The 18,703-nt window shown below is 41.3% G+C and overlaps 1 protein-coding gene across 1 annotated transcript; it reads left to right on the top strand.

The window, feature by feature from the left end:
* The first annotated feature begins 239 nt into the window (after window positions 1–239).
* LOC112405903 (keratin-associated protein 3-3-like) lies at window positions 240–1,098 on the top strand. The gene is given in 1 exon segment (XM_024754509.1): window positions 240–1,098. A coding segment is annotated over 1 exon segment (336 nt). The 5' UTR covers window positions 240–284; the 3' UTR covers window positions 621–1,098.
* Window positions 1,099–18,703: the final 17,605 nt, after the last annotated feature.

Below are 18,703 nucleotides of genomic sequence, written 5' to 3'. Positions count from 1 at the left end.
ATTTGTAGAGCCTCTCCAGGGAGAACCTTCTATGAGTTTCCTCTTTGCTGACTCCAGACTGTCAACGGAGGAGCACTGTTGAACTTTGAAATATTGGCTATTCATATTCAGGTTTTTACTTGTTACATTCAAAACTTTGCATTAGAGTCTCTAAGCATTTTATAATTAAGTAGTAGACATGAAATTTGAACTAGTGTATTACAGTTTTTGAATTGTAAATGGTACAAAATACTCCCATTTACTTTAGACTTGGATACCACAACAGGCTAAAAGGTTTAAAGTAAATGGTTTCTCCAAAAGCAAACCGGAGTCCCAATGCCATGGCTCGCCGTGCTTCCCGTTACTGCCGCAGTGTCCACACCGGCCCTGCCACCACCACCTGCCCATCTGAAAAATGCTGCCGATGCGGAGTCTGCCTGCCCAGCATCTGCCCACACACGGTTTAGTTACCGGAGCCAACCTGCTATGACAGCTGTCCCCCACCATGCCGCATTCCTCGGCCCCGTGTGCCCGCCTGCTTCGTGCTCAACTCATCCCCGCCTACCCTGGGCCTGGAGACCCTCAGCCTCACAACCTTCACTCAGCCCTGCTGTGAGCTCTGCATCCCAAGCTGCCGCTGACCGATGACTGCCTCGCTCAGTGCCTGGAGATAACACTGAAGCTATCTGTTCAGCATTCACTTGCCTCAGTAGTTTATCAGACATTGAGGCAGACCAGATGGCCTGGATATGCACAACCTACCTTTCGTCTTAATGGAAAGAAAATCAAGAAATTTTAATGGTTATTTGGCTAACCATTTGGTTCATCTGGGCAGGTGAATGTCATCTATTATCAAAAGTATTGATATCTATAAGACCTCAGACTGTTTGTTTGTTTGCCTGTTTTTTCTGTCTGCACAGCTTGTGGGATTTTAGTTTCCCGACCAGGGATAGAACCCAGGCCCTCAGCAGTGAGAGGGTAAAGTCATAACCACTGGACCTCCAGGGAATTCCCCAGACCGTATGTTGTTGGTCATGTTGCTTCCTAGATCCCATTCCTTATATTGAGTATTTTCATAGAGGAAAAATAATTTCTTGATGGGTTTTCCAATAAACTTTATTTCTGTGGCAATAAATAAAGTAAATGGTTACTGTTTGAATCATCTCGTCTTTGATGTTATGAATCTCTGTCTTCACATAAATTATATAGCTTCTGTAGAATAAGATGTGCCCATTAGAAAGCTGCAGGAAAACTAGCATAATGTAGTTAATAGTAAGATATCAGGGCTTTTCTGATAACTAAAATATTTACCAGGTTAAGACTAATTAACACTTACCAAAACTTATACCGAGGCAGCTTGAGCAACGAGGAGTTTATAGAAAGTACACACTGTCACACGCTACTGGTGACTGGCCAGTATCACAGTACCTAATAAGAAAAGGTGAAGAAAATATTTAGACCATCTTGAGCCTAACAGCCAAGAATGAGATGAAAGACTAAAGGGATTATTATCTCATAAACTCTCACCTTCTACTTGCGACATAATTATCTGTCTCGAAGTTAGTCTAAGTTCCTTGAGGGCAAGGAGAGGAACTTGACTTTTCCAGCACCTGCGCTGTGTCTTCCATCAACACCAAGAGGGAATTCCCTGGCGGTTCGGTAGTTAGGACTCCACGCTCTCACTGCCAAGGGCCCGGGTTCAATCCCTGGTCAGGGAACTAAGATCCCACAAGCCTGCAAGCTGTGCAGTGCAGCCAAAAAACAAACAAACAAACAATCCCAAAACATTCACCGAGAGCCTGACACTTCACTGGGGAACAAGATGGGGGCTCCGAAATGAAAATATCCTCTAAAAATGTGCGAACTATACTGCAACCCTGACTCGAACTAAAGGATTCTTGATTGTAAGAGAGAGTTATCAAAAAATCAAGCAGAGGCTGTAGTAATAAAGTTTATTCAGCAGTCTTCTTGGCATAACACCAGCAAAATAACTAAATAAATAACAAGTAAATTTCTTTGCAAGCTCGGCTTTCCACTTGGCTATTATTATTGTGGACACCATCAGTGAACACCACCAAGTTTCGTCAGTGATCCTAAACTAAACTCTTAGAACTACTGAACAGATTTTTTATGGCCCATAGATTTAATTACATGTCCAAGTCCTCCCCTCTACATTTATAGTGTACTGTACAATTGCTTCCATCTAGTGAAGCAGGATTGTGTTAAAAACGGATTTCATACTCATGTTTAGAGGAGCCAGGCCCAAGGCTGTGTAGTCTATTTCTCTATTTTAATGCTCCATCTTTCCTTATCCATTTCCTTGTTAGATAGTAGCAACACAAAGGTAGGGACTTCATATTCTCCATAACTCCAGCGATATTGCCAAGCACCAGATGCTCAACAAATATTTTTTTACTTTATTTAGAAGGTGATATTAGACTCTTAAGAAAGTCTTCCAACTCCAGATATAAGTACCATGCAAAAGTATCATCCAGAATCCATCAGTTGACTATGATCTGGAAAAGCACATAAAGATGACACATAGGAGATTATTTACCAGCGTTAACCAATACAGTTGCCACAGGTAGCTATTTAAATTAAAATTAGTTAAAATTAAATAAAATTTAAAATTCAATCCCTCAGTCACATAACCACATTCCAAATGTTTCATAGCCATTGGTCTCATACTGGACAATGCAGAATAGAATGTTTCCATCATCACAGAAAGTTCTCTGGGACACTGCTGTTATAGACTGCTTTGAAAGTACAACTTACACCAAGGGACCAGCCCTGGTCTCTATGTGGCTCAACAGCCAGACTATATGGAAAGGAGCTTGCAGTTTGGACATAAATACAAGCTATAACCAGGATGCTATGGGACACTGGTACAGCTACATGGGGATCCAGCCATGTTGACCATTCGCTGAGCCACTGTCTATAGGGTTCCCATGGTATAGGTCTGTACACATGCTTGCCCACCCACAAACATTCACACATGCGAAAACAAAACAAAACCTCACATACACCTTCAGGAAGTCAGTTGTATGACATTTGCAAGTAAGCAGTAATTAGCTAAGATTATCTTATATCATATTCATTATTCTATATACAAAGCTGCCTATCATTTGCAGACCTCTGCCAGATGATAATTAAATGTCTTCCAGTAAAAGCTGTCAAGATGGGACTTCCCTGGTGGTCCAGTGGTAAAGAATCCTCCTTACAATGCAGGGGGCGCAGGTTCGATCCCTGGTCAGGGAACTAGGATCCCATATGCCGCAGAGCAAATAAGCCCAGGCGCCACAACTACTGAGCTTGCGCACCTCAGCTAAAGTGCCCTAGTGCTGCAGACTACAGAGCCCATGCGCTCTGGAAGCCATGCACCACAACTACAGAGCCCATGGACGCTGGATCCTGAGTGCCACAACTAGAGAAAAGCCCGTGGGCCTCAACGAAGATCCCACGTGCTGCAACTAAGACCCTATGCAGCCAAAAATAAATAAAATAAATAAATAAATGATAAATAAATCTTTTTTTTAAAAAGCTGTCAAGAAAATAAGTCCTGGGTATGTAATATATAGCATGGTGACTATAGTTAATAATACTGTATTATATATTTGAAAGTTGCTAAGAGAGTAGATCTTAAAAGTTCTCATGACAAGAAAAAAGTTTTTTTTTAACTATGCATGGTGATGGATGTTAGCTAGACCTATTGCGGTGATAATTTTGCATACAAATATCAAATATATAAACTAATATCGAATCATTATCATTATGCTGTACATCTGAAACTAAGATAATGTTATATGTCAGTTATATCTCAATTTTTAAAAAAGCTGTCAGGTGTTTAGGGGAAAAAATCAAACTAAAAACACCTTCTGCACTGTCTTAATTGCCTAGATACTATGTGTATACTCTGTGTCTATATAACCTTTCCTTCTTTTCACTGCTTTCACTTTGGTCCACCCAAGCACACTTTATTTTTTTTAATTTATTTAATGCATTTATTTATTTTTGGCTGCACTGGGTCTTTGTTGCTGTGCATGGGCTTCCTCTAGTTGTGGCGAGCGGGGGCTACTCTTTGTTGCGGTGTGCGGGCTTCTCATTGCAGCGCCTTCTCTTGCTGCAGAACACGGGCTATAGGCGCGCAAGCTTCAGAAGTTGTGTCTCACGGGCTCAGTAGTTGTAGTGCACGGGCTTAGTTGCTCCGCAGGATGTGGGATCTTCCTGGACTAGGGCTCGAACCTGTGGCCCTTGCATTGGCAGGCAGATTCTTAACTACTGTGCCACCAGGGAAGCCCCCAAGCACACTTTAGTTGGGCTATCTTTTAAGTCTGCTGTATTTTGTCCTGATTCATTTATTTGTGATAGCAACTGCCAGTTATTGAGTGCCTGCTACGTACCAGCCACTGTGCTAGGCATTTTATACAAAATATCTCTAATCCTCATAATAATCTCATAAAGTGGGAATTATTAGTCTCAATTTATAGATATGGAAACTGAGAAACAGAGGGATTAAGGAACTTGTCAAGTTTGGTAAGTGGTAAAGCTGAGATATCAATTCAGGGCTGCTTGACTTCCATGCCCAGACCCTTTCCTACACCAGCGATAGAGTTTCAAAGTCAGAACTGACATGTTCTAATTCCAGCAAGATTTCATAGTGTATAGTATAGGAGAAAGAGACAGCCAACGGTTATATTACAAGAGTAGTATATCATGAGAGTGCTACGATAGTGGTGTGTATTCAGTTTGGGAAATGGGTTAGGGGGCTTCTTGTGGGAAAAGGCACTTGAAAAGGTTGACTCTTCAAAATTGAGGAGGTTGAGAGAGAAAGAAGGACATTCCAGGCTGTAGGAACAGCCTCTGCAAATGCACAGAGGTGAGAATCATTGCTATAGCTAGAATTCATTATGGCTGGAGTATAAAGTTTGGGGGAAGCAGGCATGAGCAAGGGTAGGGGTAAAGGTAGGGAAGGGTTATAGGGAACAAAGAGGCAGATTGAAAAGAACCCAGCCAAGCTAGAAGTTGTAGCTTCATCTACTGACAAAGAGGTGGGGAGTGAGGGCACTAAAAAATTCTAATATGAGAAGTGGCATGATCGGGTCCAAATTTTAGAAAGATCGTGTAAGGCAGAAGAGTATGGAAAACTCACATGCCTACAGGTTCTAGGCAGGATATATAAATGAATGAAGAGATCCAGGTGTAAGAAAAACTGCAGTCGTGATGAGATACATAAGTGTCACTTGGTCTGAGGTCAGGGGCACCTTGGGAGTGATGAAGATTTCAGAGAACTAGAGCGAAGGACCCTATTTAAAGGGTCCCTATGACCATGTGGGAACAGGACTCAGGATTGCCAGGTTTCCCATTTTTAAGGGACATGGGAAATCTTCATTTTTCTATGACATCCCCTGAATTTTGGAGGTGGCCAACACTATGCAGGCCAAAAAAAACTATGTCTTCGTCCATCTGTTTGTAAGCCCTGGTTAGAGAGTCTTGAAGCGAGCGTGGAAGACCAGGTAGGAGGTTATTTCAAGTGAGAAGGGATGAAGTTTGCTCTGACAAGGTCAACTGGGTTTGTATAGTCTTGAGAAGGGTAAAGGATCTGTGAAGAAAGATCACTTAAGATTCTGAGGGTTTTTTTAAATGACAGGGATGTTTATTTGGACTCTGACATGACCATGCAGTCTTGGTAAATATAACTATTGGGTTAATTTTATAAACAGTGCTGACATTAAAATGGAGATGGAATATTTTGTGGGAGGGGGCACAGTCTTTACTAAGGGGGAGAAGTTGTGCAATGCCTAGCTTTGGGGGATTTGGGGACAAGTATACATAAAGCATTCAACCTCTAACCCATTCCTTTCATCCCACTCACCGCAAAAATGGTCACAAACAGATTAAGAGACACATGAATTAAGTCATAGAACCAAAGAAAACCTTAGCAACATATCAGGCCTGGAAACTTGTTCCAATTCCCTCTACTTATTTATACCACTGAAACAGGGTTAAACTGAATATCCAGGAGAGTTCTGAAGAGTACAGGATCACAACAGGAAATTTGTAATCCAAGGGGAGGTGATGTGTGGGAGGAAAGCAGGCAGCCTTGATAGGTAGAGCTTAACTGTCAAAGAGGTGGCCCAGTTACAGGACCACGTGGACAGACAGAGACAGAGACAGAAAATGTATGTATGAGAGTCTTTACAACTTTTTGTTTCTTAGCAAAAAGTAATAATGCTGTATTTCCTACGGGTTATCTCCCTGAGTCACTGCCTTAGCTGCATCATCGCATCATTTCTTAATTACTTATCATATATTACACATATAAATATTATATCATTATCTCATCCTTACAGTGATAATGAGATTGTATAAGGCTAGGACTTGCTTATTCTAATCTGTTTAAGATTCAGTATAGGTGTCACCTCCTCCAAGAAGATCTTCCTGATTGCCAGCACCAACCCCCCTCACCTTTTACTGTATTAGGTATGCCTCCCTGGAGCTTCCACAATCTCCAGTGCTATTCTTGCCCCATGGTTTTATGATGATCTGTTTCTGTGTCTGTCTCCTACTGACTGACCTTCTCAAGGGGACACTGCTGTATGTCTAGTTCATTTTATGTTCTTAGATTAGCCTGAGAGGTAAGCATTCAGGACACGTGACATGTGGAATAAATGAGCCTTTGTAGGCAGGCATAGCTCAGCAAATGGCTATATCTCTCACAAGCCAGGTACCTTAGGCAAAGTTGCTTCCTCCCTTCAACTTCAGTCTCTTAACCTATAAAATGATAATGTCCTTACAGATGGCCAGTAGACACATGAAAAGATGCCCAACATCACTAATCATTAGAGAAATGCAAATCAAAACCACAATGAGGTATCACCTCACACCAGTCAGAATGGCCATCATTAAAAAATCTACAAATAACAAATGCTCGAGAGGGTGTGGAGAAAAGGGAACACTTCTACACTGTTGCTGGGAATATAAATTGGTACAGCCACCATGGAAAACAGTATGAAAGTTCCTCAGAAAACTAAAAATAGAATTACCATATGATCCAGCAATCCCACTCCTGGAAGTATACCTAGACAAAACTATAATTCAAAAAGATGCATGCACCCCTATGTTCATAGCAGCACTATTCACAATAGCCAAAACATGGAAACAACCTAAATGTCCATTGATGGAGGAACGGATAAAGAAGATGTGGTACATTTATATTATACAATGGAATACTACTCAGCCATAAAAAGAATGAAATAATGCCATTTACAGCAACATGGATGGGACTAGAGATTATCCTACTAAGTGAAGTAAGTCAGAAAGAGAAAGACAAATACCATATGATATCACTTATATGTGGAATCTATCATAGCTCAGCAAATGGCTATATCTCTCACAAGCCAGGTACCTTAGGCAAAGTTGCTTCCTCCCTTCAACTTCAGTCTCTTAACCTATAAAATGATAATGTCCTTACAGATGGCCAGTAGACACATGAAAAGATGCCCAACATCACTAATCATTAGAGAAATGCAAATCAAAACCACAATGAGGTATCACCTCACACCAGTCAGAATGGCCATCATTAAAAAATCTACAAATAACAAATGCTCGAGAGGGTGTGGAGAAAAGGGAACACTTCTACACTGTTGCTGGGAATATAAATTGGTACAGCCACCATGGAAAACAGTATGAAAGTTCCTCAGAAAACTAAAAATAGAATTACCATATGATCCAGCAATCCCACTCCTGGAAGTATACCTAGACAAAACTATAATTCAAAAAGATGCATGCACCCCTATGTTCATAGCAGCACTATTCACAATAGCCAAAACATGGAAACAACCTAAATGTCCATTGATGGAGGAACGGATAAAGAAGATGTGGTACATTTATATTATACAATGGAATACTACTCAGCCATAAAAAGAATGAAATAATGCCATTTACAGCAACATGGATGGGACTAGAGATTATCCTACTAAGTGAAGTAAGTCAGAAAGAGAAAGACAAATACCATATGATATCACTTATATGTGGAATCTAAAATATGGCACAAATGAACGTATCTACAAAACAGAAACAGATTCATAGACGTAGAGAACAGACTTGTGATTGCCAAGGGGTGGGGGAAGGGAGGGAGTGGACTGGGAGTTTGGGGTTGGTAGATGCAAACTATTATATTTAGAATGGATAAACAACAAGGTCCTAATGTATAGCACAGGGAACTACATCCAATCTTCTCATATAAAGCATAATGGAAAAGAATATTTAAAAATGTGTATATGTGTAAAACTGAGTCACTTTGCTGTACAGCAGAAATTAACACAACACTGTAAATCAACTATACTTCAATTAAAAATAAAATAAAATGATAATGTCCTATCTACCCCTGAGAGGTGAAAGTCACGTACGTGAAAATACTAAACTATAAAATGTCAATGTATGGTATACATGTAATTATTACTTACTTATGATACATAGACTTTTGGGAAAAAAAGAAGGGGGAAGTTTTTATCTACCTATCTCAATCTGAAATTGAGTGGTAATAACATCGTGTTTCTTGAGTCTTTACGATTTAAGTTTGATAGCTCTAGGAATAAGATCATGGTATTGGCTGGGTTAATAAGCTACCCCTCTTCTGATTGGGCGTTGAGACCACTCTCAGTTCATCTTTTTCCTGGAGTAAAGTCATATTTAAACAAATAGTCCAGAGAGATTCTTGACTCTTGAATGCTAATCTGTGCGCAAAGTTCACAAGCACCATTCTTGCTAAAGGAAAAAGATAACCAGGTGCCTTATTCACCTTACTTCTGCGGAAGCATTGTTATTATTGTAAAAAATTAAAATATTAAAACTGATAAGGCACTAAAAAAAAGAGTGCAGTGCTTTAAAATGTGAACACAAAATCACTGACTGCTCATCCAGTGGTGATGAATTAGCTTGCCATCCACCTGGGATGGATATTGTGGCACTGTCGGCTAAGAGCAGCAGAATCTAACGGTGCAGAATGGAGTTTCATCTCAGAGGTGCTTACCTTATCCATGTTTTCCCCTCCAGAAACTGAAATTCTGAACCTGGCCTTTATTACATAAATAGTAGAGCAGGCCAGCAGTCCTACAACAGATGAGTTTGAAGCAAATTCACTCTCAAATTACGATGGATAATTTTGCCTAGGCAAGCTAATTAAGCACTTTGTAAACAGAATCTTAATTTACATCTGTCCAGGAGGAACTGAGGGAATTGACACAAATCCCCAAGTTGAGAGATGGCGGCCAGTTATGTTTTAGGCTCACACTTTGTGGGTATCTGAAAAGTGATATGATTTTTTCCCAACCTAGGGGAGGTTTGTTGGGGTGCAAAATGAAACTAATTTCTAGTTTTATCTTTCATCAGACCGTGAGTCAGGTTATATCGTTTACTTAAATGTGAATTCCCAGAACAGGAACTTTCAAACACAAGTACAGAAAGATTCTACAATGTAAAAACTAGTAGTTTTTCTATCACAGGTGTTCAAAGTTAGCAGTCCTTGCCATCAGCATGATAATAAAGAGCTGCAGGGAGTGAATCATTCATTTACAATTCACAAGAATGGTGAATCTTTTTAAGGCTCGGCTTAAAGCACTTGAGTGGCTTACCGCTGCCCTGGAGATAGAGCGGGGAACCCTCTCGGGCCCTACAGGAGGTGGCTCCTTCTGCCTCTGCAGTCTTACCTTGGGTTTCTCCGTACTTCATGAGCCCGGCTGGACCCATCTGTTCCCAGGGCCAGCCTCGGTGTCCTTCCCTGTGCTGGGAAAACTCTTGGTCTGGCTAACCCCACTCAAGTTTCAGGTCTCAACGTAATCCTGATGCCCTGACCAAGTTCTATCCTCCAGGCTGAGCTTTATCCCCCATGGCAGTCGCACCTCCCTTGTCCTAACACTTGTTTGTAATACAGACCTACCTCAAAGGAGTGCTGCCAATGCAAAAGGTCCACTGAGTGGGGAGCGATGTTAGCCCCCCCACCTGTTGTTACTGTCCTGCTAGTCTCCTTCCCTCGATTGTATCTGCGGGAGTGCAGAACACATCTGTCCTGTTCATTCTGTAACACAGACCTCCCACAATGAGGAGAATCGGGCTGAATTATAGGTGCTCAATAAATATTTTTTGAATGAAGGAATACATAAAAATCTGTTGAATGGGAGGATGGGGAGTTATCGTTTAACAGGTACAGGGTTTACGTTTGAGATGATGAAAAACTTCTGGAGATGGATGGGGGTGAGGGTTGTACAACATTGTGAATTGTTTTTAATGTCACTGAACACCTAAAAACGGTCAACTGGTAAATTTTATGTTATGCATATTCAACCACAATAAAGCATTTTGTTGAATGAATGCATCAGTAATTAAGTATTTTGAAGCAGGTCCTATCCATCTCTAATATTTCAATTCGATAAATATTCATAGATTGCCTGCTACAGGTAACATAAAGGTGCACTCTTGGACTTATTTAATAGTTTGTGAAATACACTCAAAATTCAAACCAGCCACCCTTTGTATGTAAAACATGTTTTCACTAGATAGACTGGTCATATTTATCTTTGTATTCCAAGCAGCTAGCAGCACTTAATATGTGCTCAATTAATGTCTCCTAATTCAAAAATAGGACATTGACAGTAACATAGTGTTTGTTTAGGGTTTTCCCTGTGACCAAATGCTTCCACCAACAGAATCTCATATTATCATAGAGGCTCCTTCACTCTTACCCTTTCTTCTCTTTTTGCTTTCCTTCACAGCCTTCATGTTAACAGCCATCCCTTCCTGACTTTTTGTTGCCCGAATCAACACAGCTTTCTCAGTTTCTTTATCCTTGTTTTACCAACTATTTTCAACTGTTCATCTCTAGCTCTCATTCCCACATGTCCAAACAAATTTTGCTATTTTATACCTTCAACAAAGTCCAAGTCCTGGGAAAGAGTTACACTTGACTCTGGGGTAGAAGACACATTACTGGGATAAGGACAGCTTACCAGAAGGTAGATTGGGCTCTGTACCCTAGAATCCTGAGAACCCCCTACCCATTAAAAAATCTTTTGAGCATCCTTGAGAGTTAATATTACATATTTCACTTCAAAAAGGAATCACACATTGTTTGTACATAATCTGAAGTTTGCATGATGGTCATGTTTTCTGGTTTCCTCCATAGTTTTCCACTGAATAAATGTCAGTCTTTTTATAATGTAAGGAAGTAGGTGAGAAGATACTGTGTAATGAAAGGAAACATTATGAAGAGAAGGGAACATCGAGAGTATGAGGTTAATCAGAGTAATAAATAATAATCTGGTTTTCAAGGTCTAACGTCAGTGTTACCACCAGGAGCAAAGTCTTGCATAGACCCTGGCTTTCGATAACAAACAACATGGAAAGAAATAGAGAGATGACAATAGTTAGATTAGAAGCTAGAGATCTCATTTGACTTCCACCTACCTGATTCCTTTGACACGTGGGCAAAGTTTCCATCCTAATATTCCTAATAGATGCAAAATAACAGAGTGGTTCAGGGCACAGAATTGAGCCAGGCTGCTAGAGGTCGAACCCTTTTCCATTTCTTACTAGCTTTGTGTGGGGAAGCAAATTTCTTAACCTTTCCATGCCTGTTTCCTCATCTTTTTTTTTTTTTGGCCTCACAGCTTGCAGGATCTCTCCCTGACCAGGGACTGAACCTGGGCCACAGGAGTGAAAGCCCAGAATCCTAACCATTAAGCTACCAGGGAGCTCCCAGTTTCCTCACCTATGAAATGAGAATAGTAAGAGACACTTATAAAGTTGTCTTTCTTTCTTTCTTTGGCTGTGCCATGCGGCATATGGGGATCTTAGTTCCCTGACCAGGGATCAAACCCGTGAACCCTGCAATGGAAGCACGGAGCCCTAACCACTGGATCTCCAGGGAATTCCCTTTTTTTTAAAAAAAAATAAATTTACTTTATTTATTTATTTTTGGCTGCAACGGGTCTTCGTTGCTGTGTGTGGGCTTTCTCTAGTTGTGGTGAGTGGGGGCTACTCTTCCTTGAGGTGCACGGACTTCTCGTTGCGGTGGCTTCTCGTCGCAGAGCACGGGCTCTAGCATGCAGGCTCAGTAGTTGTGGCTTGCGGTCTCTAGAGCACAGGCTCAGTAGTTGTGGCGCACGGGCTTAGTTGCTCCGCAGCATGTGGGATCTTCCCGGACCGGGACACGTACCCGTGTCCCCTGCATCGGCAGGTGGACTCTCAACCACTGCGCCACCAGGGAAGCCCCCTTATAGAGGTTTTATGAGCATTAGATAAAGAAATATTTGCAAAGCACTTAAAACAATGGTAGGCTTGTATTAAGTATTATATCAATGTTTGATAAACAAATAAAATCACAAATATAGTTAATTCACACCTTAGCACCTTATAGCTTGAAAAACAATTTTCATGTACATCATCTCATCAAATTCTCACATTCTGAGATAGTTATTATTACCTCCTTTTTATGGATGGGGAAATAAGTTTCCCTAAGTGTTTTTTTCGTTTGCTTTTTTCTTTAACTTAAAGGCTTTGACACACAGTTGATCAAAAAGAAAAATGAAGAACTTCCCTGGTGGTCCAGTGACTAAGAAGCTGCCTTCCAGTGCAGGGGACATGAGTTTGAGCCCTGGTCGGGGAACTGGGACCCCACACGTCGCGGGGCAACTAAGCCCATGGCTCTAGAGCCTGTGCGCCACAGCTAAAGACCTGACACAGCCAAATAAATAAAATTTTAAAAAAAAGAAAAATGAGCATTTCATATCTTTTATTTCTTACGCTTTCTCCAAGGGAAAGGATCAGCTCTCTTCTTCCCTAATTCCACAGCAAAGGGAATGGTGGTTAATAACTTAATTATTATTTGATTGCTATGACAAAAAATAGAATAGTTATCATCAAAATAAAATATAGTTTGTATTCATGATATATGGCGTATTGCACGTCTAAGAACATTATCTATTGGTCAGCCCTTTGTTGCTTAAGGGAACTATATTAATTTTGTACATATTAGTCTTAATGATGTGTACTACACTTAGGCTCCTAGGTACAGTTCAGGCTAGCAGCCTGTAGAGAGAAGGTCGCTGTACTTTGGATTGAGAGAACCTCCCTCTTCTTTTCCCAGTACACACCCATACCTGAGTTATGTAAGAAGTTTATTTTCTGCTGTGCAGTTATTAGCATTTCCTTTTTTTTTAATTTAAAAATTTTTTGACCACACAGCGCAGGGCTTGCAGGATCTGAGTTCCCCAACCAGGGATTGAACCCTGGCCCCGGCAGTGAAAGCACTGAGTCCTAACCACTGGACCGCCAGAGAATTCCCAGCATCAACTAATTTAAATAGGATACTATGCGTGGGCAAAGTTCTCAGGGTAGCAGGATGAAGAAGGGCAAGATTGCCTGCCTTCTCACACCCTGGGTGGCCCTAGACACAGCAGAATGGTGTTAAATATACAGACTTAGGAGCTAGGAACTGACCTGTCTGATTTTAAATCCCAGCAATACCATTTTCTAGCTGTGTGACTTTAGGCAAGACACTCAATCTCTCACCATTTCCTCATTCACAGCATGGAGATAATGGAAGGATCTAGTGTATCAATAGTTGGAAAGGTTACACAAGTTAATGAATGTTAAGACTTAGCATAGGCACACTCATGGCAAACATTCAATAAATGTTAGCTGTTAACATTATGTTCTGTTTGGCTTAACACTGTCATCATCTTCTTGTCTAAGTCAATGGCTTTCACTTTTGCCCACGACCCTCAGTAAGAAATACACTTTAAAGTAAGAGAGTAGCATTGACGTATATACACCACCAAATGTAAAATGGATGGCTAGTGGGAAGCTGCGGCATAGCACAGGGAGATCAGCTTGGTGCTTTGTGACCACCTAGCGGGGTGGGATAAGGAAGGCAGGAGGCAGGCTCAAGAGGGAGGGGATATGGAGATATATGTATACATATAGCTGATTCATTTTGTTGTACAGAAGAAACTAACACAACATTGTAAAGCATTTTTACTCCAGTAAAGATGTGGGGAAAAAAAGAAAAAAAGAAAGAAATATATTTTATATCACAATCCAGTATACTCACACATAAAAAACTAAACTGAAGTTTCACGAAACACTAATACTCTTAGTATACATTGTACTCTATTAATTTCTATTCCCCTTTAAAGAAAAAATACTGGTAGTAGCCTATGAAATTCATTTCACAGCCCACTAATGGGTCCGTTTGAAAAGTTCTGCTTGTTGATACCTGTAATAGGCAGAATAACGTCTCCCTCACATGTCTACAACCTAATCCTGGGAACCTGTGAATATGTTCCTTTAGGTGGCAAAGGGAGCTCTGCCAGTGTGATTAAGGTTACAGACTTTGAGATGGGAAGATTGGACTCTCCAGGTGGGCCCTGTCTAATATCATGAGTCCTTAAAAAGTGGAGAATCTTGGGCTTCCCTGATGGCGCAGTGGTTGAGAGTCTTCCAAACGAAAAAAAAAAAAAAAAAAAAAAAAAAAAAGTAAAGAATCTTCCCTAAGTGGAGAATCTTTCATGACTATGGTCAGAGAGAGATGTGACGATGGAAGGGTCAGCTATGCAAAGAGAGAAGGACTCAGTGTGCCATTGCTGGATTTGAACACAGAAAAAGGTGGCCGTGAGCCTAGGGATGCAGGCATCCTGGAAACTGGGAAAGGCAAAGAAATAGATTCTTCCTTAGAGCCTCCAGAAACGAATACGGCCCTATAACACCTTGATTTGAGCCAAATGAGACCCATGTCAGGATTCTGACCTCCAGAACGGTAAGACAATAAATTTGTGTTGTTTAAGACACTAGATTTGTGATAATCTTTTAGAGCAATCATGGGAAACTAAAACACTACCTAATCCAGAAACCTTGACTTCACCTTTCACGACTCTCTCCTCCTAGCCCCACTCATTTCAACAGATCACCTATTCCTTCTGCTTTTACCTTTGAATATCTCTGGAATAATCCGTCCGCTTTCCCAATTTTCATGGCCATTGCCCTCATTCAGGACCTATTCATCTCTCTCTGGGGCTGTAAAACCTCCTAACTGTTTTCCCTACTTCTGGGCCCTAACCTGTCTCACAATCCCCTCCTTCTGGCTTTCACAGTTAACTTTCTTTTCTTTTTATTTTTTTGGCTGTGCTACATGGCTTGTGGCATCTCAGTTCCCCAACCAGGGATTGAACCCGGGCCATGGCAGTGAAAGCCTGGAATCCTAACCTCTAGGCCACCAGGGACCAGCTCACAGCTAACTTTCTAAACTACCGATATGATTGCCTCTTTGCACTTTTGATGCCTCATCATGTCTACAAAATAAAACCTGAGGTCTTTAGAGTGACATTCAAAGCCCTTCAGATGACAGATCTAAAAGGACACATTTCCCCATTGCAATTTTCCCTACTCTGGCTCCTCAGAATATCATATTTATAAAGTTATTTTCCGTCTCATTTTATTATAGCTGGTTGTTTAACTTTTTTTCTTTTTGTCTTAAAAAAATTCCTTCTTGGGAAACAAAGAAGGGAAAAGCAAGAGCCCTCCCAGTCAGCCAGCTCCTACTGCATCCCAGCTAAGACCTCGGAGTTTGTCATTTGTATTACGGCTCTCTAACCACAATATGTTTTATTTTTTTAATTAGGGCATTAGTGGTACAGGGAAATGTCTTTGCTTGGGAAAAACAAATTCACTAAGCAGTATAGTCTTTATTTGCATCTTTTATTTTAACAAATCTCATTAAAAATTTGTATCCATCTATGCATTAGAAAGGTCCTGCCGGACCTAACGTTAAAATGTGAATGATAAAGAAATGCATGACGTTGCCCGCTCCTGCCTCTGGGGCAAGAGTGTGAAGAACTTCCTTTCAGTCCCATGGGTAAGAAGGAAGCCATTTCTCCAATGGAAACCAAATTCTTCTGTCTTGACCCTGCCCCTAAGGTTTCTCTGCTACTGTGCTTTTTCCAACACAACCCTGTGGTTTAGCCAACAAAGTCAGATCAAGTACAGGGTTAAGTTTCACCACAGCCAGAGAGAATTTCAGATTACAAACTACGCACCGTCGTAGAATGGTGTATTCATCTGTTAGGGCTGCCATAACAAATACCACAGACTGGGTGGCTAAGACAACAGAAATTTGTTTTCTCAGAGTTCTGGAGGGTAGAAGTCCAAGATCAGAACAGGTTTCTTCTGAGGCTTCTCTCCTCATCTTGCAGACGGCTGTCTTCTCCCTGTGTCCTCACATGTACACCCTGGTGTCTATCTGTGTGTCTGAACTCCCTCCTCTCATAAGGACACCAGTGAGATTTGATTAGGGCCCATCCTAATGGACTCATTTTAACCTGATCACCTCTTTAATGTCCCTGTCTCCAAATACAGTCACATTCTGAGGGACTGGAGGTTAGGATTCCAACATATGGATTTGGTGGAGGTGTACACAGTTCAGCTCATAACAAACAGCGTGGGTATTATTTCCTGACACTCAGCCTTGCCTCGAGTTCTAACAAATTCCCTCTAGGTGCACCTCAAAGCCTCTGTTATGGCTCTTCTGTTTGCGTAGTACATCTCCATTTTCTAGTCTCAAGGCTGGGCTCTATGCCACAGCCCTGACTGGTCTCTTGAGGAATCACATCTTTTCGTGTGGCGCCTCACACGCCTACCCATGTTCTTTGGTTATAACTGCTTCACGTGTCACAGCTGCCCCATCATCAACTCAGCTTGCCTAGCACTGCCCTGGAACCCTGTTTTCTCTCCCTTCTTTCTGTCATTTTGACCTGGATTCTTTTGAAGGCTATCCTAAGCCCTTTTATTTGCAATGGACTTTCTGAGATTTGTGTTCCACTCTTTCCTGCCTTTTTTCTCTATGCCTTTGTTTTCTTTAAAGCAGCTTTTAGAATTACTCAGTTCTCTGCCATGCAGTCACTTAAATCCCACTCACCTTCACACAGCTTGAATCCAGATTCCCAGAAACATTTTCTTTCTAATCAGAAACTCATAGAGATCATTTTCAATGAAGCAAGCAGCACTGACTTCCATTAAACATTTCAAGAATATAATTTGGGAACCCTTCCTCTTTTTCCTCCTGCTTCAATTTACAGCTCATGTTGCTTTATTTTGTTTTGCATGTGGCACTCTTGCTTCATAGACCAGGTTCAAAATTGAGCAGTATACTTGGCTCCCCAGGCGTGATGTCCTAGCCCTTGGCTGTGGTCTGGGAGTAGCAGTAGCTCCTCAGAAGGAGTGACTCTGTGGCAGAGCAGTGCGACATCCTGGCAGTGGGAACAGATTTGGGACATCACAGGCCCAAGATCAATGTACTCTCTTGGGAAACTTGTGGTTTGTGCAGGTAGATGTTTAGAGGATGGACAAGGGTTGCATTACTAATCTAGTCAGAGCTTTATTTATTTATTATTATTTTTAAAATATTTATTTATTTTCTTTCTTTCTTTTTTTTTTTTTGGCTGTGTCGGGTCTTAGTTGTGGCATGCGGGATCTTCACTGAGGCAGGCGGGAATCTTTCACTGCGGCGTGGACTTCTCTCTAGCTGTGGCGTGCGGATTTTCTCTCTCTAGTTGAGGTGCATGGGCGCAGTAGTTGTGGCGCGTGGGCTTAGTTGCACCGCGGCATGTGGGACCTTAGTTCCCCCGCCAGGGATCTAACCTGTGTCCCCTGCATTGGAAGGCGGATTCTTTGCCACTGGACCACCAGGGAAGTCACAGCAGAGCTTTATTTAAAAGACTTTTGTTTTTGTTTTAGCCTGGCAATTGTGTGTGTGTGTGTGTGTGTGTGTGTGTGTGTGTGTGTGTGTGTGTTTTAAGTGGGCACTGAGAAGTTCCAGCCTAAGGCAGAATCATCCTAAAGGACACTAAGGGTAACTCCAATTCCAGGGTCTATCCCCTGAAAAACCGAATTCAATTTTCAGGTGCCTGAAGCATCATTTTAAGCATCTTCAGTGTCTGCTTTGATCTTGCTTAGTTGAGCTCCTGATAAATTGCGTTCAAAGTCATGCTAATATTCAGGTAAGGCTAAAATTGCTGAGGCTGGAGAGCCAGTGCACTTGTTAACTACTGTAATTGAGGTAGACTGTGATCATTAATATAAATGACAGTGACTCTCCTTGGTCATCTGCTTAGCAGTAAAGAGCTCTGAACTAAGAGCGAGGGATCTGGTTGAAATCCTAGCCTTGTCTCAGGAATTCTCTTCATCTCTCTGACAACATTTCCCTCATTTGCTAGAGGATAAGAGTATCCTTGACACTTAATTTGGATTTTTATAAAAATAACACACACACCTTGTTTGACTAGTCAAGTAATACTACAAGGCTTATTACAAAAGACAGCAATTCCCTACCTATGATGGATTGTATTTTCCAAAGATGGTTACAACGGTATCTCCTATCCCACAGTGCTCTTCTTCCAATGAGACCATGACATTCCCCCCAGGGAGTGGTGTCTATGCTTCCTGCCCTCTAACCTGGGTTGACCCTTGTGACTACTTTGACTGGTAGAGCAGCATGGCAGAAGTGCTGCTGTATTAGGGTTCTCCAGAGAAACAGACCAATAGGGAAGATATATATTTATAATAAGTCATGAACTTATAATAAGTCATTTATTTACAATAAGTCATGTATATGACTTATTATAAATTATGGAGGCTGGGAAGCCCCTCATCTGTTGTCCAAAAAATGGAGACACAG

Source organism: Neophocaena asiaeorientalis, unplaced genomic scaffold (genome assembly GCF_003031525.2).
Source record: "Neophocaena asiaeorientalis asiaeorientalis breed wild unplaced genomic scaffold, Neophocaena_asiaeorientalis_V1.1 scaffold524, whole genome shotgun sequence".
Taxonomy (NCBI): domain Eukaryota; kingdom Metazoa; phylum Chordata; class Mammalia; order Artiodactyla; family Phocoenidae; genus Neophocaena; species Neophocaena asiaeorientalis.
This window is presented reverse-complemented; position numbering and strand designations above follow the sequence as displayed.